We start from the raw sequence: 27,462 nt of genomic DNA on the forward strand, positions 1-27,462 counted from the left end.
CAAATACAAAATAATAAACATAATAATATCAATAGTAAAAAATATATTATTATTGTTATTATTATTATATACTAATTTTATAATAACGAAAGAAGTAAATAAATTCCAAATCTTTAACAAATAACTTTTCTTTTATATTTTAAGTATTTAATAATATTTTTATATTATTTATCTAATAAATTAAATACTTTATTTAAGTTATTTAAGTCAAACATATCGATAAGTTAAAACATAATATAATATTAAAAATTATAAATATTAAATGTAAAAAAAAACATATATATAAACATTTTTCTAGAAATTTAGAACAAAATTTTACCATTTATTAAGTAATTTGAAGAAAAAAAATATATATTGAAAAGTGAAAATAAGATTGAATCAAACTTATTTAAGGGAAAGTGTAAATAAAATTTTACAATATATCACAAGTTTAAATCTAAGCCATATAAATACTCCATTAATGTGAAGAGAGAAAGATAAAAGTTGTTGAATATAATGGGAAAGTGTAGGATATTTTGAAAATAAAATAAAATAGTCGGGAAGATGTTAAGTATTTTTAGAATAAAAAATAATAATAAAAATGTGCAAGAACACTTGAGATTATAGGGTGATGGATGGAGCAAACCCAGTATATGATTATATAATGGGTGTTGCTCCCTCCACCCCCACACATCTCTTCCTCCACCTCCCCTTTACTATTTTGCCCCTTCCTCCACCTTTCCTTTACTATTTTGCCCCTCAGTAAAATTTTATTTTTAAAATTGTTGTTTTTTAATTTTATTCATTTATAACATATTTCACTGATAACCTACGTAGTTTCTTGTATGAGTAAAATATTTTTCTACAAAGCTTGGTGATCGTGAAAAGAATTATCAAACAATCTTCTTCTTGTTCTCGGTGCAGTACGTGGTGCAGTGCGTTTATGGTGTAGTGTCCTTGTCGTGGTTCCTCTCCAGGTACGTAGTCATAATCCTTCCAATAATCCTAAACCCTAAATCCTTCCATACTTCCAATAATCCTTTTAATATCCAAGCCTATAATCCTTGCATGAGCCGCAAAAACGTAGTAAAATAAAAACGAAACGTAAAAGGAACACTGCCTATGGACGGATGACATCCTTCAACGGATGTCAACATCCGTTTAAGGCAAAACGGATGTCGACATCCGTTTTGCCTTCAACGGATGTTGACATCCGTTGAAGGATGTCATCCGTCCAGAGGCAGTGTTCCTTTTACGTTTCGTTTTTATTTTATTTGTTTATTTTATTTACAGTAATTTATATTTAAATTTATAATTTTAAATGTTATATATGGTTAGTTTTTAAACGTAATAATTTTGTTAAAATATGAATTTGTTAAAATATGAATTTGTTATAGGTGGAGAAGAAGCTTAACGGAAGAGAGAAAGGTAAACGAAAATGGAAGAGAGGAAGAGGTGCAGAGGGAAGTAAATCAGAAGTTTTAAATAAATTAAAATATTAAAATAATAAAAATAAAAAATTTTAACTTTTGAGGATATAATTGTCATTTTAGAAGGATATAATTGGCATTTTAGAAAATTGGGGAGGTGGAGGAAGAGACGTGTGGGGGTGGAGGGAGTAACACCCTTATATAATGTTCTAAGTATTCTTCTTCTTCCGTGTTTTTTTGTCATTGTTATATCTGGACAATAAGCCTAATGCTCCTTTTATTTTTATAACGATTGGGCTATATAAAGAAGGTAATAAAAAATAAAGAGGTCCAAAGTGGATGTAAAAGTTTGGGGCTTTTACTTTCTGCATCAGCAGTTTCTGTGCGCACCCCTCAAAAATTTCAAAATGATTATTATGCTCTCCACAAAAGTGACTACCAGATTAAAAAGCTTTTCAGAATAGAATTTTTTAAAATTTTAAAATAAAATTTCTAGAAAAACTTCTCTGAAACATTATTTCCGAAACAATTTTTTTTCTTAAATATATGTAATGTATTTTGGAACAAATTTCTTTGAATGGGGTTTTAAAACAAAAAAATTAAAAGCTCAAAAAATGTCTTTCGGAATATTTTTTTCCAAAATAATCATACATGAACTGTGTTTTAAATTTTTTTTTCCGAAATAGATGAAATATGTTTTTCAAGATTAGTTTTTTCCTAATATTATAAGGGTGCAGTTTGTAATGATGGGTTGCTAAAAGCAATAATCGAAATTTAGTTTCAATCAGTTGAAGTCATGGACATTCAAAAACACAGCACTTCCTATTGTACAATTTAGATTTTTTTTTTCTAAAAGGATAAAATTAAGCTGAACAATACAAAAAATACTTTATTGGATAAAAAATAGAAAAGAATGTGGTGAATTTTTCTCCACGTTTGTATTTTTCTTATTATATGTATTGGGCCACTCAAATGGACTTAACAATTTAAGTTAGTGCTATTTACACTCTCCCCTTTCTTATTTTATCTCTTTTGGGTAGATTAATCACATTCCTCCCATGACCAATTCAGTTTTCATTTATTAATTGTATAGTAATTTCATTAATAACTCATCACACTTTTAAGCATGACAAGGACCAAACAATCTGAAAAAATAAATCGAGAACAAAAAATAAAACAATATGTAAAAAAATTATTAAGATACAGAGTGAAATAATGAAAAAATACGTCTTAATCAAAGTGTTGTGATATTGTAATAGATATAAAGCTATAAATCTTTATTAACAGTAATTTTGTAAAAATTATATTAAAGTAATTATTTTATCAATTGAAAATGCATGAGAATTTAGGTCCATGATTTATAGAGAGGTTAGTATTCATTTATCTCCATCCCTCATTCTCCCTCATTCTCTGATAAGAGAAAAAAAAGAGAGTATTTTTTTATAATTTTAGAAAAGCTTGGGGTCAATGTCTGGCACTAATTATCAGTCCTACTTATCCAACAACCTTATTACATATATTGAAATACTTGCATATTACAGTATTTTAATAAACAAACTGAGATTTTTTTACATATAAACAGCTATACATGTCAGTACTATTAACTTGTAATTTTTTATAAAGATGTCAGAGCTAATGATATTTTGGTTCTCCAATGCTTTTTTAAGCATGCAAAGGACAGATTAGATTGTTTAATTTTGAATTTATTGTGGTTTTGTGAGGTTAATCCTCAGTTATAGAAGCTGGAATCGTTGTGATTATGACATTAATTAACTCTCTACAAGTAACTTTACTGTAATGTACATGCATCTTTTCCTTCTTTCTGACTTGTTCAAATTCAATAATACTAAATAAAAATATTTCTTCCTTTTATCTTTTCATAACTTGTAGTCCTTTGTTTTTGTTTTTGCTACACTTTGAAAATATTGTAAAGTACAACAAATTATGTACATTTTTAATGATTAAATACACACGGTGCTCAACACTGAAGATGGGTTTATATTATATTCCAGACAGTCATAGTCTCACTCCACGCTTCATATTTTTTTAATAAATTATTATAAACTAACATGTCTTATTAACGTAACGAGTAATATCCAATGTAATATATATATATATATTCATATATTGTAATACATTACCAATGATTAAAATAAATAAACAAAGACATACATATTTATCTTTCTTTATCTTCTTAGCCTGATTTTATTAATATTTCTTGTAATGTTTTCTTTATAACACCTTATTATCATAATTGATAAACAATACATATAAGATAAGATACAATTAACTAGAGTTTTAAAAACTTATAAAATATTAAATAAAACACATATATTATAATAATGTCACGATTACATATTTTAATAGATACAAGTTTAATTTATTAGTTAAATAAGAAATCAAGTATGTGTTACCAATTAAAAAGACTACGTATTGTATTATAAGATTAGATATGTAATATTAATTTTGTAAGTCGTCACACAATAAAGTTATATAATGTGCATTGAATTTACTCACAAGGTAAATCTCTCGTGATTTATTAAATATAATTATCTTTCACATCCTGAATTAAATTATATGAATTTCATTTACTCTTACCGTCTGATATTTTTATTTATGGAAGTTTGATACAAGTAAAATCAGTGTATCTTATACAAATCTTAAATTCAATACTTTCTAAACCTACCAATGTAATATTTCATTCAAATCGATTAAAACAAGAAACAAAAACCGATTTTTTTGTTAAAGTATTTTTTTTTTATTTGAGTAAAAGTCACTTTGCTCGAGTAAAATATTTTTTGTTTGAACAAATATCTTATAAAAAAAAATTGTTGAATTTATGTTCATATTATCGTTTGAATGACAATGGAGTTAGTAGTAAATGTTGATTTCCTACTATAGTTTGTTTGAACGCAAATATGCTGCTTGAGCAAAAATACCAAAAAAACAACTTCATTCAATGGGACTAATATGTTTAATACCTAAGTTCAATATAATAAGTTTTCAACTTTTAAATAACTTAAAAGGCTGACATGACTTTAATTTGATAAAATGTAAATCAACATATATACGTTTTAAAGACTTTCAAACTTAAATTCAAAATCAACCAATTTTATTAGTAACTTATACAACTATTTAAACTTCAAATAATTTACAACATAATTTTGTACTTTTCTATAACCCTTATAATATTAAAAATAAACAAATTAAGATATTAAACTATGATAATTTAATATCTTTGCATTTTCAAAAGGTATAAGTTTCACAATTTTCATCAAATGACATCCTTGCATAAAATACACACTGGTGAAAAAGAATCACATATTAACCATCTATATCTTCTATCACGATGTATTACTATAAATAAAACTAACTCTCATTTGTCAAGGTTCGGTTAATTAAGCTTAAGTACATAAAAAAAATTATCAACGATACGAGCATACCATTATATTATTAGATTCATCATTATCCTAAAAGAATCATATGCAATACTCGCAATCTCCGTGCATGCAAAATCTTTTAAAACCAACTTACGAAAAAGAAAAAAAAAGATCACATTATAAAATAAATTATGATGACAAACTTAATATATTTTCCACCAAGTCCCTGATGTGGACTATAATCTACAAAAGAAGTAATAAATTATTCAAAAAATCATAGAAAAAACAAATAAAGTAAATAAACAGTATATTTAGGAATAATTGATTTTTGTGAAATAATCTTGAATTTTTTCTGTTTATAGATTTTATACTTAGTTAATAAAATTTTCATACTTTGTCTTAGTTATATTATTCTTAAATAATTATCGGGTTTTTACACAAAGCACACGATATCTTTTTATTATATACAGTTTAAAACAAATTAACACAAGAACGCACCGTATATAAATTTTCAAGTAACCACTTATTAAAAAAATCAACAATTTCAATTACATGTCTTTTTTATGTTTTTAAAATACAATTAAAGAAAAAAAAGTAAGTATTATGAAATACAAAAAGAAAAGCAAAGAATTTAATTAGTTGTATAATTTGAAATATAAAGAATGTAAAAGTTATGTATCTTTAAAGAAATTAAAAGCATTGGGATTTAACTTGTGGTTTTGAGTGATACATAAATAGTGGGGAGAATAAATTTTGACCATTAGATTTTAATCATGAATAATTAAATTAAAAAAAAAATTATTTAACACACTTAAATTTTTTATCTTCATTTGATCGTACCTTTTCTTATTTTATATTATTATTTTTTTTAAAATACAAAAATTTATACTTTTATAATCTTTTCATTCTTATATTCTGTGTCAATTACTCTAAATTAAAATATATAAAACATATAAACAGTTTAGAGTGATATTTTTAAGTGATAGTTTTTTTTTTTAAATATTTAATATTGATCATTTGTGTATAATAATAAACTCACACCTAATGACTCTTTGCGTTATGTAGATTTTATATTCTTGTTTCAAAATTCTATACTGACGAGATACGTACTTTTTTTGTCTTTTAGATTCCTATATAACATTATATACTAATTCATGATGTAAAGGAATGAAAAAAATGTTTTATTTTTCCTTAAGTGCTCTGGGTTTCCAAATATTTTAAAAATAGATTTATTTTACATATTTAATGAAGTAAGCAAAGCAGAAAACAAATAAAGAGTTAAAAAAATAAAAAATAAAAAGCTCGTTTTTTAAATATATCAAAATAAGAGATTGAAACTCTTGTTACAAAAATTAGTACAACAAATGATGAGTGTGAACTTTCAGACTAAGATCATTATACCCATTCCTATTACTTTTTCCAGATATTTTTGGTGTGTTGGTTGCTATTGGGCTTAGCACTTTCCTTCAAAAAATAAAAAATAAAAAATAAAAATAAAACTCAGCACTAGTTGAAACTACAAAATTGGCATATTAGGTAGGCACAACTATAAAAATGCTACCTATAATAATTATGTTGTGTAATATGTGGGGCTAATCAAATTAATACGTATATTTATGTAAAAGTTTGACCTCCCCAATCGTGTGTTAGCTATTTGCAAGCCACATTTTAAAGGAAAACAATTGTTTACTTCACCAAAGTAAAGTCAAATCTGATATTAAAATCCAACAAAAAGTAAGAAGATATAACTTTTGTGTCGAGTTCAGAATTTACACTAAATTTTATCTTTATTTTAGATATTAAAAGTTTCATCGGTTTAGAGATTGAAATTAGCGTTAATCTATAAACATTTTATTTTGGAGAAATTTTAAAAAATTATAATGTCGGTTTACTTTTTTTTTTTCTAGTCAAAATTTTCAAATCAAGTTTTTTTATCGAGTTATTTTGATAAATTTCTTAAAATAAATTCGAGCTTTTTAGGTAGAACGTTTTAAGTCATTTATAAACAAAATTCATTTTTGGACTGAACTATTCTATTCGAACTCCAAAACCAATCATTCATAAACAAAACTTTTTTAACCAACTTGTTCATATCTCATTTTGGATCGACTAATTACACAGAATGATATTACCAATAGTAATAACAAGTGGCCAACTATCCTGACCAAACAACATGATCAATCTATTATAATATGATAAAATTAATAATGGTAATAACAAGTTAACCTCACAATGAAGATATGAGTAGATCGACAAAAAAAAATAAATTTCATCGCAGCTACTATATGCAAAGATTTCATGTATGACTTTAAAATAACATGATACACTAATTACTAATTAGAGAGTTATCCACTTATTTTAACATAAGAGGACTTTTTATAAGTAAACCTTTAGTAAGAATTTAAACAATATTAGAAATTGAACCACTCACAACCCACAATTCACTCTATCTATAACACAACCTATTCTATACGCGATAACCACACACCTCGTGAAAGATCTCCGAAAATAGAAAACATATCAAGAGTCGATTAATATATATATTAAGTGCAATATATTTAATACAACAATTTTGAAACTAGAATATTGAGGTGGAGAAGAGCCAAACTATTTGCTAATAAAAACTAATAAAAATATTCATTAATTTTAAAAAGAAAGCGGTGAAGGGTCAGGAGTTAAAAAATATAACTGATTTGAAACTCAAGTAGTTAAAAGAAGTAACTGTAAAATATTTTACTCAGACATGATTATATAAATAAAATCAGCATTTTTGGAAAATTAAGATTTAAAAGAAAAAGTGTGTGGATATCGACGAGCAAACCCACCTGATCTGTTCCACAATTCAAATACACTTCGGCTTCTTGCCAGTTCCATCTACAGCATAGATATCAATATATGCTAAAAGACACCATTCATATTTATCCACTCATTCGGACAGAGACGCTTCTCAAATACCCACATTTGTCTACTTTAATTAACAAAATACCATAAACTAAATATTCATAAAAAATAACATGTCACGTGAGACAAAAAAAAATTCGATTAAATAAGTTTGTTTCTCTAAGCAATTTCAGTTAAAAACTAAATTTATATTTCAGTAGAACATAGTTTTAATTATTTGAGTGAGAGTTATGATAATGATAGTAGTTTAATTTAATGATGGACGAGAGATTTCAAAAAGACAGTGGGACAAAACAATTGCCTCTTTGTTAGGGGGTTAATAATTCAATTTGGAATCTATGAAATGCAATTGGTTATTCAATTTCTTGGAGACAACTAATCAGGCTACATTATTAGACTAGGAGTGTTTATTTTCTTTCCATGTTTTAAAGTCATGACTTTTTTTTCTTTAAAAAAAATTTATATTTAAAAGAGTGAAATCTCAAGTAAGTATAAACTCTTAAAAAAAGTAAAAATTTATCCATATTATAATTTAGTTTTATCTCTAATCGATACAAAACCAAACTTTTAATATGATTCTGATATCATATTAGAAAAAAATTTAAAATATACTCAATCTAAAAAAACACGAGATTTATATTTTATTTATATATTATAAATTGATTTTGATTTTATCTCGAATGACGTGAAATTTCTACCAAAATACACGAAAGTAGTAAAATTTGTGTGAGATATCCCAACATCATAAAGTTTAGAAGGCGTGGTTGGTACTGTGAGAAGAGAGAAGATAGAAAAAAAATAAAAATAAAATTTTTTGATAATACAGCGCAGCCTTTTAAATTCCTTCCTATCTTTACCATGGTTGATTGTTTGAATTTGAAATTGATTGACCTTGGATGGAAGGAAAGGGAAGTTGTACGAAACATAAATGAGTTAGTTTATTTTACTTTCATTTCATTCATAAAAATCAGTTCTGGGGTCCCCTCTTTGGGTGACTTGGCTCGCTAGCTTTTAAATTTAATCACATCTTATATAATTCTAACTAAGCATTTGACAAAGAAAAACCTTTTTAAAATTCTTCTAACTTGTTTTTTAAAATTAAATTATATATCTATAAGGAAAGAAATAAATAATTGAAAGGCTTCCACGACAACAGAGAAAGGTCACCCACTTTAAAAGAAACCCAATGCCACATGACAAAGGGACCTAAAGAGAAAAACCTAAACAAGTAAGAGAAACAATAATGAATAAAGTGATAAACAATTCCATATGAGCCCAAACACAAATCTGGTGAGAAGAAAAAATCAAACAGAATTCTCTGAATAAGAACAAAATGATTCAAATGAAACTGGTTTTAATATTGACTTTAATTATTATTATATCGTGTTAATAAATATAATATTGATTGTATAATTAATGAGAATAATGAATGAGCAGAGTGGTAAACGAGTAAAATGAGGAAAAAGCAGGGACAAAGATGGAAGAAGCAGAGTTATACATACATAAAAGTGTGAAACGGCACAGTGTCTGCCGTTTCCCGATAAGCCCGGTGATTTTTGGAACAATCTCTTCTTCTATGTTCTTCTTCGCCTTCCTCTTTTCACTTCATGTTTCAGGTTTCGGCTTAACCCACTTTCAGTAGAGGTTCAACTTCGACCCTGTACTCGTACCTTCACCATAACCACAATTTTCTTTCACCATCCAAACACTCCTTTAGAACATTCTTCTGTCGCTCTTCTCTCACTCATTCTATAACGCCGGTTTTATGTTTCCATGTGCAGAGAGAGAAGCATGTGTGAGAGTAAACCGAGCTCAAAATTCAGCACCAAAACATGCTTATGAGCTCTGGTCTTGGATTTAAGGTTTTGTCTTGGACACAAACTTCTTTGTTTCGAATAGAGGAAAAGAAAACAACGACAAAAAAAGCTCAACTTTTTTCTTCTTCTTTCTTTACATTTCAAGGTGCACTTGACAAGAAAGCATGACCATTTGGAAAATTCAACAATTCCTGAAATAACACAACAAAGGTCTATTACTCTCCTAACCTTTTTTTTTCTTCGTATTTATACTGTTTTAATGAGTCTGAATTTCTTGCAAATAATGAAAGACTGTTTTTTTCTGTTGACAAAACGGTGGAACTGATCTGAAAATGCAATAATGTGTTTTAATGAGTTGATATTTGCAGGTTCTTAATTTCATTTTCCCTTTTGGTTTTTGTTTCATTGATGGAACTCCAGGTTCACAGATCTGTGAGGTGTGAGAACGACAACCTCAGGCCTTGTTTTCTTTTCCCTTTCTATTCTCCAGACCTCAACACCTTCCACAAAACCCGATCCAACAATGTTCAAAGTAACAAGCCTCGACCTCTTTAATTTATGCTCAAGAGTAATTGCAGTTTCCAAACTACACGCCTCAATGAAAAAGGTTATTGTGGCTTCTAATGAGATTTCGTAATGTCTGCTAATTTTAAGGACAGGAGAAAGCTATAAACAAGCAGATACAAGGCGAAGCCAAAAGGAGTTTGGTGCAGATCCGCGACCCATTTGCAAAATTTGCTGCTTTAGCTTAAAAACAAAGCGCGAAGACTTGGATCAAAGGTAGGTACATATATACAAATATGTAGGAGTTTCCAAGCATAATTTGTGTTATACCTTTTCTTAAAGTTTCATGGTTTTTAATAAAACGTTTAGGCTTATACCTTTTAAAGTGCTGAGTGTTAAGCAACATGGTCAGACTCAGATCCTATCTGCTGTGTAATAAGTGAACCTGAGAATGTTCTGATGGCTTTATTTTATTTTATTTTTATAAACAAGTACAAAATAAATAAACTTCTCTTGTTTTGGGGATGATGGTAATAATTTTAATTTAATTTTTTTTTGTTGTTGTTGTGGGTGTGGTGTTGCTTTTGGTTTGCAGGAGGCGAGGCTGTGGCTCTGCGACCTACTCAGTCTTTTGCTTTTGAAAGGCTTTCTTTTCCTTCTGCGATTGGGAAAAGCTTTATCAAGGGCTTCTGACTTGGACCGCGATTTATCGGTGCGTAAATAAAAGGCCTTTTTATCACTACGCGGCCAAAGTACTCTCTGATTCTGAATCGTAGTCATCAATGCAAAGCACATAGCAACAACAAAAACCCCACCCTCTGTGCACTCTCTCATCCATTGGCACTTTGACTCTATTTTTCTTTTCTTCTCTCTCCAGTACTTTCCGTGGGATAAGAGAACAAGAAGAAGACCAAGTGGGGTGCGTAGCTTGGAAAAAAGCCGTGTCTGTGATATGGAAGAGGATGAGATTCAAGCACAGGCAGTGTGTAAGTTCCCTAGAGTTGGAAATGGACGGAGCGACCAATACCAAGAGGAGGAAGAAGAGGTAGACATAAGAAGAAGAGGTATTGGTGGTGGCGGCGGCGGCGGTGGAGGAGGAGGAGGAAGTGATGCCAGCACAAACCATTTCCAAAGCAGCTGGCACCACTCTTCGAGAATCATTAGGGTGTCTCGAGCATCTGGTGGCAAAGACAGGCACAGCAAGGTGATGACTTCAAAGGGGTTAAGAGACAGAAGGGTTAGGCTCTCGGTGACCACTGCCATTCAGTTCTACGACCTTCAAGATCGCTTGGGTTATGACCAGCCCAGTAAGGCTGTGGAGTGGTTAATCAATGCTGCTTCAGATGCTATCTCAGAGCTTCCTTCTCTCAACAACCCCTTCCCTGATACCCCTAAGCAGCCAAGTGACGAGAAAAGGCCAACCAGTGGTCAACGTGGGGTTCAACCACAGGCCTTTGATGATGCAGATGGAGACACCAATTTCCTCCACCAGAGCCAAAACCAAAGCCAGAACCTCTCTCTCTCCAAGTCTGCTTGCAGCAGCACTTCCGAGACAAGCAAGGGTTCGGGCTTGTCCCTCTCTAGGTCTGAGATCCGTGTGAACCGTGTGAAGGCAAGGGAGAGGGCAAGGGTAAGAGCTGCAAAAGATAAGGGAAAAGATAGGGACAAGGAGAAGGAGAAAGAGAAAGAAAACGAGTCTGGCATTGCACACCACCACCACCAACACCACAATGTAAACAACCCCAACCATATGTCTCACACTGCTTCCTTCACCGAGCTTCTCACCGGTGGGATTGGGAGCACAGTAACGGTTAATCCCACGACCACAGCAAGTCCTAATGGATCATCTGTTCATCAGATCCATGAAGGTCATGACGAGGCCAATATATTCAACAAGGGAAGACAACAACAACAACAACATTGGTCTTCGACAGTGACACCTATGGACTACTTCAGCCAAGGAGGCCTCTTGGTGGGACCTTCATCATCATCTGCAAGAACTCAACACCAACACCAACACCAACATCAATCTTCTTCAGGACAGTTCCAATTGGGACACGCCCTTCCCATCTCACCATTCAGTGGAGAAAACCACTCGGATCAGATGCAGCATTTTTCGTTCATGCCAGACCACCTTAACATGCCGGCCGTGGTGACTTCTTCTTCTTCTGCTTCTCAACCCAGCGGGGGTGACAATTACAACCTCAACTTCAGCATCTCTTCGGGCCTTGCTGGTTTCAATAGGGGGACCCTTCAGTCCAATTCTCCGTCCTTTTTGCCTCACCTCCAGAGGTTTCAACCTTTAGACGGATCATCCAATCTACCTTTCTTCATCGGAGCTCCCGCTCCTTCTTCTGCTCCTCCAACCATTGACAGCAACAACAATAACAACCACCACCACCTTCAGTTCTCTCCCGTCTTCGATGGCCGCTTGCAACTTTGCTATGGCGACGGAACAAGGCATTCTGACCACAAGGGCAAGGGAAAGAACTAAGTTCCCCAGGAACACCACGTTTATTTTCTTCCTGGTAAGACAAAAATAAACTCTCCTCATCTTTTTCTTTCCTTTTCCTATTTCGTTCTTGTTTTTGTTCGGTACATAGTAGTTGATTTTGCTGTCATTTTTTTTCTGTTATTGTTTTCGATCGGTGCATAGTCCTTCCTCGTATCGACTATCATTCTATGTTTTGTTTTAACATCGATTAAAAAGGACTAGTAGTTTCATAAAATGAACATTATTATTACCGTTGATTATTGCAAACGACGTAGTACAATAAAGATATATTATATTGAAAAGTATAAATAAAATGTAACCGATACTAATTAATTTTAAAATAAAACAACAGTTAGACTTTATTTTCGTCTTAAACCATATACTTATTATATGACAGGAGCAGCAGCTAATTAGCTGTCATTTTTTTCCCTTACTCGTCGATATGTTTATGCATTGCCACTTGTAAGCCTTTGAGGATATTTAATAATGTGTGTGTGTGTGTGAGAGAGAGAGAGAGAGAGAGAGCGTGTGTTTGGTTAATTTATTTAATGAATTTGAAAGAGGGTGGTCATGGATTGATGTGTTGAATGAGTGCATTGTGCAATACCAGGAGCCGTTTGCTTTCTTGGTAAGCATAAACAAGTTGGGCAGAGAGCATAGTTATATAATGGGATGCTATCCGTTTATATTTTTGTCTTACTGGTGCATGAATTGGCGTGAATAGCGTTTCCACTGTTTGTCTCCTTTTTTGTTCTCTGCTTCTCCTTGGTTCCCTTTCTCTCTGGCATTGGTGAGTCCGTGCCAAGTGTAGCTTTTTATTCTGGTAAATACAACAAACACCATGTGTGCAGTAGCAGCTTAATCACTTTTCTGCCAAAACCAAAACAAAAAATGGCTTTAAGATCCCAATTCAATTTTTCACTCCCCAACCCTGCACTGCACATGACACGTCCCACAATTTCACTCCCCAATCGCATTCTCACCTTCTCCCACCAACTTCCTTCCATTTCGATAGCAAAACCACTCGTTTATGACCTTTTTCATCTACTCAAACAACCTCCATGCATGTCCCACAACTTTTCACCCTTCAACCACAAACCAACTCATGTATATAATACACACACATGCCTACTATCTGTTGCTATGTAAATAGTCTTTTACTGTTCTTTCACCCTAACCGAGAAAAACATTTCATTATTTTATTTTTACTGCAATTTTAAGTAATTTGCCTATCATGCCCCTTTTAGTTTTTTCTTTCCAAACAATTTCCAATGCATAATGAAATGAAAAACAAGTGTATATTTGGGAAAAAAATGTTATCTTGAAATTTTAAAAATGACATAAAAAGAACAATTTTTCCTTAAAAATGACTGTTATATAATACAGAGGGACTTCCAACAAAAATGGGGGAGGTATATCTATAATTACAAGTGTGTTTAAGTAATGCTGACTTTAAGAAAAATTTATGTAAAAATGTAGGTGACATACCATGAATGTTATAAATGTCCTTACCTGTGTGTGAGTGTTTGGTTCTTTTCCTACATTATTATATTAAATTTACGTTGTATGTTATTGGTAGCACTCATTTGAACACAAATGACACGTCATTATTGGTTAATGATGTGTTAGAATTGAATTAGAATAGCACATTAATGCTTTTTACGATACACTCTCTTCTTTTGAAGTTATCTCTGATTGAACAGCATATTTTCATTGAAAAACAATACTATTAACTTTAACTTTCCTTTTTTTTTTTTGTATTTTTAAAAGTATTATGTGCATTATGCACACATAAAATAGACAGTGTACAAATTTTCAATAAAAGAACATATATCAACGTGCAAAAATAATATATAAAATCAGAAACAAATGTAATTTTAATTGCAAGTATAATTATCACTATCTTTAAGGAGTCGATGCAATTAATTCTCTTGACATAATGGATGTATATAATTACTGGATGGCAAAGTACTACTAATGATACATTGGAACAATGAATTATTGGTTTAGAAAAGAAAAGGGACAATGAAGAATTTAGCATAGATTTTTATCAGAATTGTGCTACTATAATACATTACTTCTTTTTTTGTGAGGATAATTATGTTTAGAGATGCTTTTAAATAGATAGTATAGCGAGGTTAGAGAAGAGACAGAAGGATAATTATATTTTGTAAACTGTGATTATAATTTTGGTAGTATGAATAAGAAACGTGCCACACCTCATTCCTTCCAGGCATGGTTCAAATCCAAAATTCCATTTCTCTAAAATCTTTTATTTTAGATTAATTTCTAGGACATTTCTATCAAACTAAGAATTGAGAATAAGTTATTTTGAATATATCTTTCTTGTCTCAGCCAAAGATTATAATAGAACTTATGAGTAACCAATATAATGCAAATTTAGTGTTTAAAGTCCCTGGTATGTGACAACTTTTTATTTTTAGTATGTAATAAATTAGATACCAAATAAATTATAAAATTTTGGTTTAAGTCTTGGAAAAAAGAAAAGTATATACACGTGAACAGTAGAACCGACTTAGGTAATATAGGGGATTTAAATAAAAATATTTAATTTATTAGGTACCTAATTTGAAAAAAAAAAGTTATTGCGTACTCCAAACTAAAATTGAATGTGTATTATGGGGACCTAAACCTTGTTTAAGTATTATTAATACCTCAAAAGATGAATCTATAATTCTCAACAGGTTGAAGATTCCAAATTTTAAAATATGATTAAATTCTAGCATTTAAGTAAATGCAAAGGATTGAATTAAACTTCAACCATTTTATAGGATGATAAAAAAGTAGTCATTAAATAACCATCCTAATAAATAATAACCCGTCAGTGAACACATCTAATACAAAGGAAAACAAATAAAATTATTTTCAATACTTTAAGAACATCATATAAAATTATTATGCCCATCTAGTCTCTTTCTTTTGGGTCTCTTTAGAGCCACCCTATCATTTTAAATAAGGACCTTGTCCTCAGGGCTGAATAATACCAAAAAAAAAGAAAACAAAATGACTTAAGGATTTTATAGGATTATCTTAAAATATTAAAATCAGTATTTATAGTATAATTTAGTTTTACTGTAATTTCCTTTATTATATTCTGTACAGGGGGGAATGAGAAATAGAAATGTAAAACGTAATACAAAAAAAAAGAAAAAAACTAATTTGTAGTGGTTAATGCACACGACATAAGGATATGAGCCCTATTTGGCTTGTTGGTTCATAAGGTTTAACCAAGTTGATGGATATATTTGACATTTAGGTTATATCATACAAACCTTTTTTTTCTACACTTAGTCTTTTGTTTTGTTTTATATCTCAAGGTAATTTCTAAAACGAAATAGGAAACGGGGATTTTTTTATTGTGTAGTCATTGTTTTTCAATAAATGAAATGTGCTCTTAAATATTTTTAGAATAAAGTTCAAATGTATCATTTAAAATTGTAGAGAAGAGAGTGAGTAACCACAGATTAATTTTGAAAGATATCCATGAAGAAAATATGTATACAGAACAGTATAAAGAATTTGATATCAAAATCAAATGCTCCTTGAGCTTGAAACAGTAAAATTGTTTATTGAGCATACACTTTGTCTCAGCAAGAATGAGCATGCTAATTGTTTTTACCAAAAATCAAACATCTTTGGACCAAACTCTCAATGGGCTAAGATCTTGAATCTCTTGAGGTATGAGGTGAGTTGTGGAGAACACCAAAAGGAGGGTTACTTAAGAATGACGTTCAAGTCACTAAGCGAAAAAGAGAATTATGAGTATGTAAATATGAATATTGTAAGAGTAAGTCTCCCTCTTATGGGAATGTTTTTATATAGCTTTGTCTCTTGGTTAATGATATAGATCTTATGATGTTGTAACCAAATCGGTGGTATCTTCCGCTTATGTTCAATAATCTGTGCACATGATGTAATCTTCACATATATGACAACCTTGTTGCAGTGCTAAGTGTGAACTTTAACCGAAGTACTGATACAATTAATCTTAGTTAGAGTTCGTTTTGAAATGAATGGAACTAGGAGTTGGATCACTTCAAGATACTGATTCTTCTATACAGATTGTTTCTTATTTAGTATATGGCTTTAGGCCCTGTAATGTATTTAGATTGGATCATCGTTGCTCTTTCTCACTTTTCATTAATTTCCTTTTCTTTCTTCATGACTATAGTTATTTGTTAGTAAAAGGGTGAATTATAACTACAGATTTTGACCCAATTGACATCAGCCTCAAAAGGATAGAGAAGTTAGTATGATGATTGAGATCTTTACTCTTACCTACCTCGACTTAAGTATGAGTTAGGAATAGATGTATTACACATATAAGTTTCCGATAAATGAAGCAGTACAATTTTGAAAAGCCTCAAATATTGTTCACAGATGTTTGATGTTTTGGATTTTGTGTTCTGGAGAAGGGCAGAAATTTTTTTGATCAGTATTGATCAGGGCAAGAAAGTGATTCACTAGTAAGCAATGAAGGATGTGATGTTTTAAGTGAAAGAAATTGGTTAAGGAAATGGAAAGTTTGGAACTGAGTGGATTCAGAATATCACATTATAGAAGCAAGAAGAGAAAAGTGGATTCATGCTGAAAATTTGGAATTTGCAACAAAAAAGTGTGCTATTTTCTCAGTACCGTAAGAACTGTATTCCTAACCATTTTATATTATAATAAAAAGGCGATAGATTCAAAGTATAGACAGCTGAACAGAGAAGGACAAGGGAATAGCAGAAATTTCTGTTCAGTTTAAGGTGTCTTTGTTTATTCAGCACATCTTGCCATAACTTGAGTCACTGACCTTGCTGGTTGAATTTTGAGTTTTGGTTTTATGCCATATATATATTTAAAAGGTCACACATTTTTATAAATTGAACTCCAGGTTGAGACTGCTCTACTGATCATACATTTCTAAATTATGATAAACTGTTAAGTTTTGTAAGTTACTATTCATTGATATTTGCATACGTTGTGAGTCACTGTTTTCCAAATTTGATGTGGAGGAGTTAAGTTAGACATAGGGAAATGCATATTATGTGTTGTTAGCCAAAAATCTCTACTTTCCATAATCATAATGAAACTTCTCAGTTGTTTTTTATTTACATTTTTGCAGGGATTGTGGTCTTTGTTTTTTGTAGGAGCAGCAAGTTGTGTCCCCAGCTTCGCTTCTGCATAATGGAGGATAAGTTGCTGTCATCAAGTATTGTTGGTGTTTTTTTTTGGATAATTTTGAGTCATTCAATTACACTGAGTATTTGGATATCTATTAAGTTATGCAGCGTGCACAGTACTTTGTTATGGATAAATGTAAAAGAATGTTGCTTGAAGATATTTTCATTTTCTAAAATATTGATTCTGAAGTTGCTTGTACCGTTTGGTTGGGAAGATCTGTAGGAAACTAAAAACTTCAAATTTCTAGTGCCCTTTCCCATGGCACACTTTTATAAAGGATAAAAAAAAATTCTTTTGGCAACCATCAATATTTTTCTTCCCTAAGACTTTTGCTTCTGATTTTGGTGAATACTTGTGTTCGTATGAATAGTTGTTATAGAGAAAATTAAGAACTTTTTGAGGTAAACCTTTTTGGATAAAGCAATTTGTAAAAGTTATTTATTATTAGCTTTTCAAAATCGTATTGTTTTAACCTATGTTAATTTTGACTTATAAAAAACTTAATTTTGTTTGTTATTTAGAAATTTGGCTGAAGAATCCTTAATATCTTTTTTGTAAATTTGGCTATCTTATTTTTCTGACTAACTATATAAAAATTTAAATTATATTGATGAAATTAATTTTAATTTTAAATATAACAGTTTAGTAAATAAATAAAAATTATAGTACATGTATATGTTCCAATAATAGTTATTTTATTAAATATGTCAGAAGATAAATTTAACCTAATTCATTTATGTTGAACGTAAAATAAGTCAAGAAAAAAACGTTAGGTGGTTAAGTAATCCTTTTTTTTTATTTGGCTTAATTTATTTTACAGACTTTTCCAAGTTACTACATTAAACCAAACCTGTTTTAAATTGCTATACAAACAACATTAACCTAAATTAGGACTACGATACAAATATTTTTTTTTTTTGTAAAATGCTCCAAAGTTTGCTAAAAATTACAATCTTTGATTTCTCTTTCGGAAATATTTAAATCTTACTAATATTTCTGCTTGTTAGATAAAAAAAAAACATTGATCATTTATTAAGTTTCCAAACAACTAAATATATATTTGTTTTTCTTTAATGTTTTCTCTATAAAATGTTGAAAAAAATAGGATATATCATTATTCTTCTTGTCTGTCTTGCACATGTCAAATTCAATTGGTAATGGATTGATATTATTTTGTAAATTATAGAATTTCGTGTTGTAAACGAAAAGTAAGAAAAAAACTGTCAACACTTAACTAAGAAAAATGAATAAATACTATTTTAAATATGTGTAATTATTTTTATAAAAAATTTAAATGTTATATGATAAGAAGTTATTGTTTAGGTGGAAATTTTGAAAAAAAAAGTGAAATTTAATAAATTTATGATAGTAATTTGATTATTTAAAAGTTATAAAAGTTTTATATTTCAACAAAATAACTTAAAAGTTTTTTACATTCTCGCTTCTTTCAAATTTATATATTTTTCATATGTTATGTTTGACTTGATCCTATGCAGGGTATTTTTTTGTTTAATTTAGTAAAACATTAATCGTTCGTCTAAGGTCAAATTTCTATTAATATTGGCATATGTTTCTTTTAAATTAAATTTAATTGTGATTTTTTTTTATCTTATACTACTTATTCCCCATAAAGTTAAACTAAAGTTTCCTTAAACCAAATCGTTATGTTATGATTACCTTATACCAGCTTTTGATTTTTTGAAGTTCCACAGAACTGGATTATTATTAATGATTTAGAAACATACGTGTTTACTTAGTAAAGGGGTGCATTTAACAACTCTCATTTTTTCTAGTCCAGAATCACCCGAACAGGGAAGAAAAGCCCACGCGGGAAGGCGATGCAAGCCCAATAACAAAATCCGAAATTTAGATTGATTCCTGGTAATTGATCACTCAAACCATTTTTGGAACTGAAATTCTGTGTTTCTTCTATATTACACAAGTAGAATTATAGACTCTCCATTCTGTGTACCTTTCTTGGCCCTTGAAAAGTGGATTTGAGATCATTTTCGATAAATAAGGAGTTATTGAAAGTGTTTCCTGCAAAGTATGCTCTGAAACTTCAAAGTTAACTCTGTAAAATAAAATTTACGTCTACTTATACAATATAAAATGAATTTATATAATATGAACTTGATCCAAACAAAGAGTGTCATTGCTGTAGAAAGATAAATAAATCCAATTTCTTTGGTGTGTGAAGATGAGAAGCAAACGATATTATTCACTTTAAAATGACAAAACATATCAGAGGCACTTTAGCTTATAAAGAGGGAAAAGAAAGGAAGAGGCTAGAGATACGAGCGAATTTTGTAAGCAAAATTGAGTGTTACTTTTCAAAAGAAGCCAAGAGAAATATTATAAGAAATCTTAGCAGATGTTAATAAAATAAAAGGCATGAATACATGAATTCATGACCCTGCAATGACATGAAAGAAAAATAAAGATGCAGCTTTGAATATGCATCTACCCATTTAATTAATTGCTTGAGACCCTAAAGGTCAAACGAGAAGCTCCTACAGACAGCAAACCAGAACAAAAGGCCAAAAGCAGAAAAAGTTGAGGAGTTTCATTTGGAGGATGCAAGTGCCACCTGAAAATGCTCCAAAATGCTAGTGTGATGATGCAAAACAGTACAATAATTAGATAATCCTAAAGACAGTATACATAATTCTTGCTTTTTTTGATTAGTTTATATTAATCATGTCTTGTCCAGTGGTTGAGTCCCTCACTGTCACAAACTGTGCCGGCATAAATATTAGCATGTGGGGGCTTCTTCACCATTTGCTGTGTCCTATATTATTCCTCCACTTGGATGCATCTACCCTTGCTAAAGATCAGTAGGGTAGAATAAAATAGAAGGAGACATGTTGAACCCTAATTGTATATAAAATCAGCAATGCATGATGCTTAATAAGAAAACAAAGGAATCATGAGTGGAACATTATGGAAAAACAAAGGCTTATGAGTGCGCAAAAAGACCTCTTTCTTGCATGGTAAGGTTGTTGGAAATACAGTTACGAGTCTAAGTCTCAGATTGATAAAAATAAAAAAATTAAATATTATATAAAAATAAAAAATCTATTAATACATTAATTTAAGATTTTTGATAAAAAATGGTGTTAATTTTTTATATATAGTTTTACCCATGTTATCTCCCTGAACTAAGAAAGGTTCTGTTCAATGAGTCACAAACTCTAGACCTCATTTCACGTGGATTGTATATGTGTGCAAAGGTATAAGGTACATCATGTGACAAACAGATAAAGTTAGAAGAAGAAACAGCTAAGTACGTAATAAAATAACACATGTTATGAATCATTGTTTGTTAGAGAAGAAAAACTCTAAGGAGATAAAGGTTGGTTCTTGGAAGCACCCTTTCCTTGCTCTGTCATCACAACTGTAATGTGTCTGCAATTTCTGATAGCTATGGGATTTAAGTGCCCAATCGGGTAAAAATTATGACAAAATTTTCAGAGCATTAATTTGCTTTGAAAATACAGAGGAACATCTTTTTCCTGCGAAGTTCTTCGGTCAAAATCATATTATTAAGTGTAATTAAGACAGAATTGACAAAAACGTCTTTTCTCCCAAGTCTGGATAAAGGCCGTGAAGCGAAGTTAAAGCACAATGTTTTTCGTTGAAGCGTTCCTTTTTTTTAATGATTGGAAAATTGTGGAAATGGAAAAAATAGTATTACTTTTGCAATTCTTAAAAGTTTGGGACCCAAAAGAAATGACAGTGATTTTTTTTAATTAAAGAAATGAAGAAATGAAAAACAAAAAATTAAAAATGATAAAGAAATTTGTTGAAACAAGAGAAAAGAGACTTATTTTTTAAAATTGGTGTGAGACATATATTTTTATAGTTTTTAGTATTGTTAATAAAACTAACTCAATTTGATAAAACCATGTTTACACAATGTGTAAGTTATGACTCACCTTGAGTTGATTACATAATTTATTTACATATTTTAAATTGATCTTATATTTAATTGAGGTAGAACTTTCAAAAAAATCATTAAAAAAATAATGTTTTTGTTAAAATAAAATATTAAATATTAAATGAAAAAAAAATCTACTGTTGATATACAAACAAATAAATAGTTGTCTAAGGTTAGACTAAGTTCAAAGTTTTGACTTAAGAGTTCTGTGATGAACCAATCTTTTAGATAACATTAGTCAATGGTAAAATTAAGGATTTTTGTTTTGAAAAGGAAAAAAAGAAGAAGAGAAACATTGTGTGGGAATCATATTTCACACCTTACTGGTGTAGTATCCAAATGCAAAAGCTACTAATAACTCTTTCATGGGCAATATGGTAGATTTGGACATTGCTCATTTATTAGTTGACCCTAGTCAACTTTGAATCATTGATTCAACAACTTCATTCATGATAGGTTAGTTTGAATTAATCAGACCTAAAATAATTTCGAAACACTATGAGATTTCATATAAAAAAATAAAGCAAGAACAGTGGATGTAGTTTCTCTCATCTTCTAAGATGGGCCATGTCTCTCGTTACATTGATGATTGAATGAAAGAAATGGCATGGAGGTAAATATTAGATAAGATAAAACATAACTATGACAACCTCATCCTAATCCATTGTACCCATGATGTAATAGAATGGAAACTTGTCTGCTTAGACAATGACTAATTCAATTATAAAACATAAGACTCCACCTTCTTCAACTTCCATACTGCTTCAATCTCATGTTCTCCAATGGTTATTTATTCTGACATCTGAGAGTGACATTTCTTTCTATACCGCACCATACTTCACCTCAAATGCCCTTTATTTCGTCCTAACTTTATTCAAACATATCTTTATAATACACATTAATTTTGTGTCTGCTTTGACCCATTTCTAGGTAAAGACAAGCCAATTTATTATTCTATTTTTTTTTCTTTAATAATAATATAACAGATTGGTTGGAAGGAGAGAAGAGTGAATGTTTAGACAATACAAAAGAAAAAAAAAAGACATTTGATTTTGTAGTTCTCTTACACAGATCAGTGTAATTCGATAGAAGAAGTTATAAAAGGAATCGTTTTGAAGCTTGAAGTTTTAGAACTATGTTTGGGGGGTTGAAAGAAAAGATCTTGGAGGATAGGAAGGGATATTTGTGAAATGGGTGGTAGCTGTTGAGTTAAATGATTAGAAATAAAGTTCTCACCTACAAGCTATCAATGTGATAAACAAAAGGATATCTACTTTTAGACTTTTTACATAACAAAAGAGTGATTTTCCCAATCATATAAGAACATCGTTATCATCAACAACAACAACAACAAAATTGCAAGTGTTTTGAATTTGCTGAAAATATTATTGGCATTTACAACAGAAAATCTGAAGATTTTGATCTGCAACCTCAGAACAAAAGAAAAAAGAAAGACTCGAAATTTTGGCTTCTCTGCCTATTTCTTTCTCCTTTCCATTACGAAGGGGTGGGTCGGTGTGGGTTATCAATCCACGGGCTGGTGATCTGTGAAATTGAATCAGTAGCCAATAATGTCCAGAAAGCACAATCTCAATTACGTCACCAAATAATTCTTTTAATAAAGAATAAAAAAGATACATCTAATATAATATTTAAAAATATTAAATGATTAAGAACTTATAAAAAAATAGCAAGGTCGCATAATGATGATGATCATACACTATTCCCACTGGTTTTCTACTCAAGGTATCTGTGACTAAGAATCTATAGAAACATTTGAAATACTAAAAATTATGTAAAGAAAAGGAGCTTTAGAGAATGTGTTTTGGTATTGAGAGAGATTTGATTATGAAAGTGTTGATTGACATAGAAAAAAAAAAGAAAAAATGAAGGATGTAAAATGATAGGATGATGGAGTGATAAAGAAGAGGGGATGTGAGTGAGAAAGTGGAAGTGTGGTGCATTAAAGAAGAAAAGGGGACCATTGAGGAGGGAAAGAAAGGTTGGACAGTTGACACGATGAAAACAAGTATGAAGAGGACATCATGTGAGCTTTAAATAAACCCATACATACTATGTATCAATTCCCAACCAGCAACCTCAACTAATCTTCTACATTCACCCAATTAATGTCTTCTTATTACTTTTAAATACCTTCAACTCTCTGTCCCCCCCGACCCACACATAATAAACCATAATCGCAAAACTCTTATAACAGCTAAGCTACTTTAATATAAACTTCTTTTAACTCAATCTCTTCCTTTTTCTTGAGTTAACCATGTTTATAAAAATCTCATACTCCTATTGTAAATCCAAATGAGGCACTTTTTTTTTAATGTTAACTATTATCTTTTTGCGTGGAACTGTTTAAAAAAAGTCTTCATTAAACATATTAAAAATTTAGTGAAAAAAAGTACTAATACAAACTTTAATAATGATTTACAAAGAAAAGATATACTTATTTTGAAATGGAAAAAAATGTCATAATTTATAATGAAACCAATACACGTAATTAAAAGTTAGAAACGGTAATATTTCATTACGTACTTACATTATTCATTTAATGCTCCAAACAAACACTTTCTTTATAATGAAATATATAAATAATATTATTTTAGCACGTAATAATATAAAACTCTGACGATTTTAACTAGCAGAACTGTCACTAAAAAGCTCGTTCGTTTTTAATCAATTTTGCTCCTTCGTTGAGTGTGCGTACACGTGTGAATTCAAAATCCAATCGGCTCGCAGACAGTATTGTACAACTTTTTTTTGCCAAAAGATAAATATACTGCTGGTGTGATCTAAGAAGTTCATACTCCACTCCGCTTATGGTGGCCTGTGGCCACTTTTAGGTTGTGTGAATAGCTATCTGAACTGTTCACAAATTCAATTAACTTGACTAAATTTAAAAAGTTATAGTTGGGTTCATTTAATAAACAAGCCAAGATTTTCGGCTCCACTTTCATTCCTTAGCTTGAGTCTCGATTGAACAGTTTACAAGTTCTCACCGACAAGTAACTTGCAAACCAATTTGCTTGCTTCAGGCCCACCAAAACCTTTAAACGACAAAAAGTAAGCGCAGGAACAAGTATTGCATTTCGCATGATTGACCTCATCCAGAAGTTATTTAAAATTACAGAAGCAAAGTACATTGCTCATTTAACTCGAGAAAAATATATCACAAAGGCAAACCAAACTGATACCTAGAATATTCACAGAGATCTGATATAAGGGCAGATGACTACAAACTTAAAGCTCTTACATGATCATCCTAGTTGCAGGTGTGCACTCCTACAAGCATTGCCTCAAATTAAAAAAACCAGCAGATGCATTCAGTTTTCAGTTTAAGCATGACAGGTGAATGATTTGCAGTTCCCTTCAGTAACTACTCGAGTCTGGGCCACAGTTGCTGAAGCCGGTAAGAGCAAGTTTCCTGCGACCAAACTGCTTCCACTTCATGTCCGCCCAAATAAAATTTGAGTTTCCAGATTCCTTCCATCTATGAAGAACTTCAGCTTTCCCCCCTTTTAAATGATTCTACGTTTCCTGAAATTTCCATTTCCAACAAATATGTATGAGTTCTAAACTTTCATAAAGTAAACAACGACATAACATTGAACTAGAAGAAACTCATTAGGTAAACAAGGAAACAATCAGAACATAAAAACTAAGCAATAGTGGTGAAATTCTCCAGGTAAGCTAGCTGGCAAAAAGTACATGGCAAATGCATTTTATACACGCTCACTTCTAATTGATCCAAATACCAAACCGATTAGCAAGGCAGATTCTTCATAGACATACACAGTCAAGCAGCCGCCACAAAAAGCAATTAACAAAAAATAAACTGAAGTGAAACAAACAGTAAAGAGACTTTGACTTCGAAACTTCAACAAGAGAAAACTAAACAAGAAAAGCAGGTATTGCTTGATTTGATTACTTTCTCATCAAAATTCTATCAAATTTTGAAACTTGTTTTTAAAAACAAAAAAAGAACAAAACTTAGATACAGTTTCTGAAGTGTTTATGGTGTTATTCTCCCATTCCAATGAGTTTCACCTCGGTAATCTAGTAAAAAAGGCTAACAGTAAAGACCAATGTAGATTACCGAGACAAAAAAGCACCTAGGAAAATGCATGTAAGTTTTATTCACAACCCAAAAACTGAATGGCATCACATATCCTTCTCCAGCTTTAGGTGTTCCATGTTCAAGTATTCAAGCGACAAAACACATCCAAAATGCGGATAGAAGAAATTTTTTTTGAGGAAAACATAAAACAAACAAGGCCATATATCCCAAAACAAAGGGAATCCACCAAATTAACACATGTACGAACAGTTAAGTTCAGTACCTGAAATGCATCAGAACGAATTCATCTCAAGGCAATAAGTCCTCCTCTTGACAAGCATTGTAGCAGCTGTTCGATAAGGCTCCTCAAACGCCGTGGATACCCAAGACAAATCAGAAGCCTCCTTCTTGGCGGTACTGGGGGATTGTTCGCTGGGCCTGATGGCCACAAGTGTGGCACCCTTCAACACAACCCCATCGGGCAACTCAAGGTGCGGCGCGTACCACAGCCTCATGTTGAGCGCCGGAACGAGAGTCCTCTTCGACGCAGACGACGCCGAAAGGGGCTTCACCCTCAGCTCCTCAAGCTGTTCCCGATTCATGTATAACACTCCCTGCCCGTCAGCGTCGGTCAAGACCAAATTGTCGAGAGTCCCGTGCTCTGAAATTATAGGCTGCAGAAGGTAATGTCTAGCTGAGGCGGCGATCAGGGAGCTTATGGTCCAAACCACGCGCAGTTTGAGGCCGCCGTTGGTGTAGAACGAGTCGGGTATGCTTCCATTGTCGTCGGTGCAATTGGCGGCGGAGGCGGCGCTGTCGGTGACGTCCTTCGGGTGAAAAACGGAGGAGGCGCCAAGGATGACGCAATTATCGAGGGTCGATCCGAAATCTGCACGCCATTTGAGAAGGACACCATCTTCGATGCCAAGCTCGCCGCTGGGGAGCTCGATCCGGAGGAGGCGAATCTCATTGAAGTTTTTCAGAACCTGAGTGGGGGAGTGGTGGGTGACGCCAGCGTCCGAGTCATCATCGGTGCCGACGGCAAGAGAGGAGGATGGGGTGGGGGAGGAAGAGGAGGGGCGTTTGGGGCCGAGGAACTGGCCGAGGGTTTGGATGGGCTTAACGATTCCGCCGAAAACGAGGCGGAGGAGGTTCCAGAAAGGGCCACGGGACTTGTCGGAGGCGGCGGAGGAGGAGGAAGAGTCGTCGTCGGAGATGACGCAGTCGACGCGGACGACGACGTTTTCGACCTGAGGTACGAGGGAGTGGAAGCGGCGAGAAACAACGCAGCAGCGGCCTAGGGCTTTGACGTCGCCGATCTTGTTGAAGACGAGGAGGAGGAGGGAGTCCGGGAGACGATCGAAGTGGTCGATTTGGGATGCATCGGGTTCCGGGAAGATCCGGCACGCTAGATCTGCGCGCTGAGATGACATTGCAGAGAGAGAGAGAGAGAGAGAGAGAGAGAGAGGAGAGAAATTGAGGAAATGAAATTAGGTGATCCGATCGCAAGGGTTTTTAATTTAGGGGTTCCTTTGAGGCAGATCTAAGAACGGCTTAAGCCTAAACAGGGATATGGAGAGATTGCAAGCGACTGCAAATGGTGGGTTGTGAAGACACATCCACTGCTTTTGGTTTTGTCTTTTACATATATGATAAAGAGAGAGAAAGAGAAAGATATTATGCGCGTCGAGGAAAAAGGTGGATCAGTGGTAGAGGCTGTGCTTGTGTGTCATTTCATCATTTTCTTCCTCTCTTCTC

The 27,462-nt window shown here is 31.9% G+C and overlaps 2 protein-coding genes across 7 annotated transcripts; one reads left to right on the plus strand and one right to left on the minus strand.

The window, feature by feature from the left end:
* Positions 1-9,187: 9,187 nt before the first annotated feature.
* Positions 9,188-17,893, plus strand: TCP2 (TEOSINTE BRANCHED 1, cycloidea and PCF transcription factor 2). Of its 5 annotated transcripts, XM_088115531.1 has the most exons (8): positions 9,188-9,334; positions 9,472-9,552; positions 9,653-9,717; positions 9,928-10,039; positions 10,167-10,287; positions 10,607-10,723; positions 10,889-12,539; positions 17,637-17,893. In XM_088115531.1, the coding sequence occupies exon 7, from the start codon at positions 10,964-10,966 to the stop codon at positions 12,503-12,505; it is 1,542 nt and encodes a 513-aa protein (XP_087971657.1). In that variant the 5' UTR covers positions 9,188-9,334; positions 9,472-9,552; positions 9,653-9,717; positions 9,928-10,039; positions 10,167-10,287; positions 10,607-10,723; positions 10,889-10,963; the 3' UTR covers positions 12,506-12,539; positions 17,637-17,893. The 5 variants fall into 5 exon arrangements, with proteins under 5 accessions (XP_087971657.1, XP_087971656.1, XP_087971658.1 ...); XM_088115530.1 differs by having other exon boundaries at positions 10,162-10,287; positions 10,607-12,539; XM_088115532.1 differs by having other exon boundaries at positions 10,607-12,539; positions 17,662-17,893.
* A 6,818-nt stretch (positions 17,894-24,711) lies between these two features.
* Positions 24,712-27,462, minus strand: LOC124834994 (F-box protein At5g46170-like). Of its 2 annotated transcripts, XM_088091726.1 has the most exons (3): positions 27,230-27,462; positions 25,988-27,142; positions 24,712-25,184 (listed from the first exon to the last, which is right to left on the minus strand). In XM_088091726.1, exons 1-2 carry the CDS (start codon positions 27,321-27,323, stop codon positions 25,998-26,000), a joined length of 1,239 nt encoding a protein of 412 aa, XP_087947852.1. In that variant the 5' UTR covers positions 27,324-27,462; the 3' UTR covers positions 24,712-25,184; positions 25,988-25,997. The 2 variants fall into 2 exon arrangements, with proteins under 2 accessions (XP_087947852.1, XP_047165792.1); XM_047309836.2 differs by having other exon boundaries at positions 25,988-27,287.

The sequence above is a fragment of the Vigna umbellata genome, chromosome 5 (assembly GCF_029865625.1).
Source record: "Vigna umbellata cultivar VRB3 chromosome 5, Vumbellata_1.0, whole genome shotgun sequence".
Lineage (NCBI taxonomy): Eukaryota > Viridiplantae > Streptophyta > Magnoliopsida > Fabales > Fabaceae > Vigna > Vigna umbellata.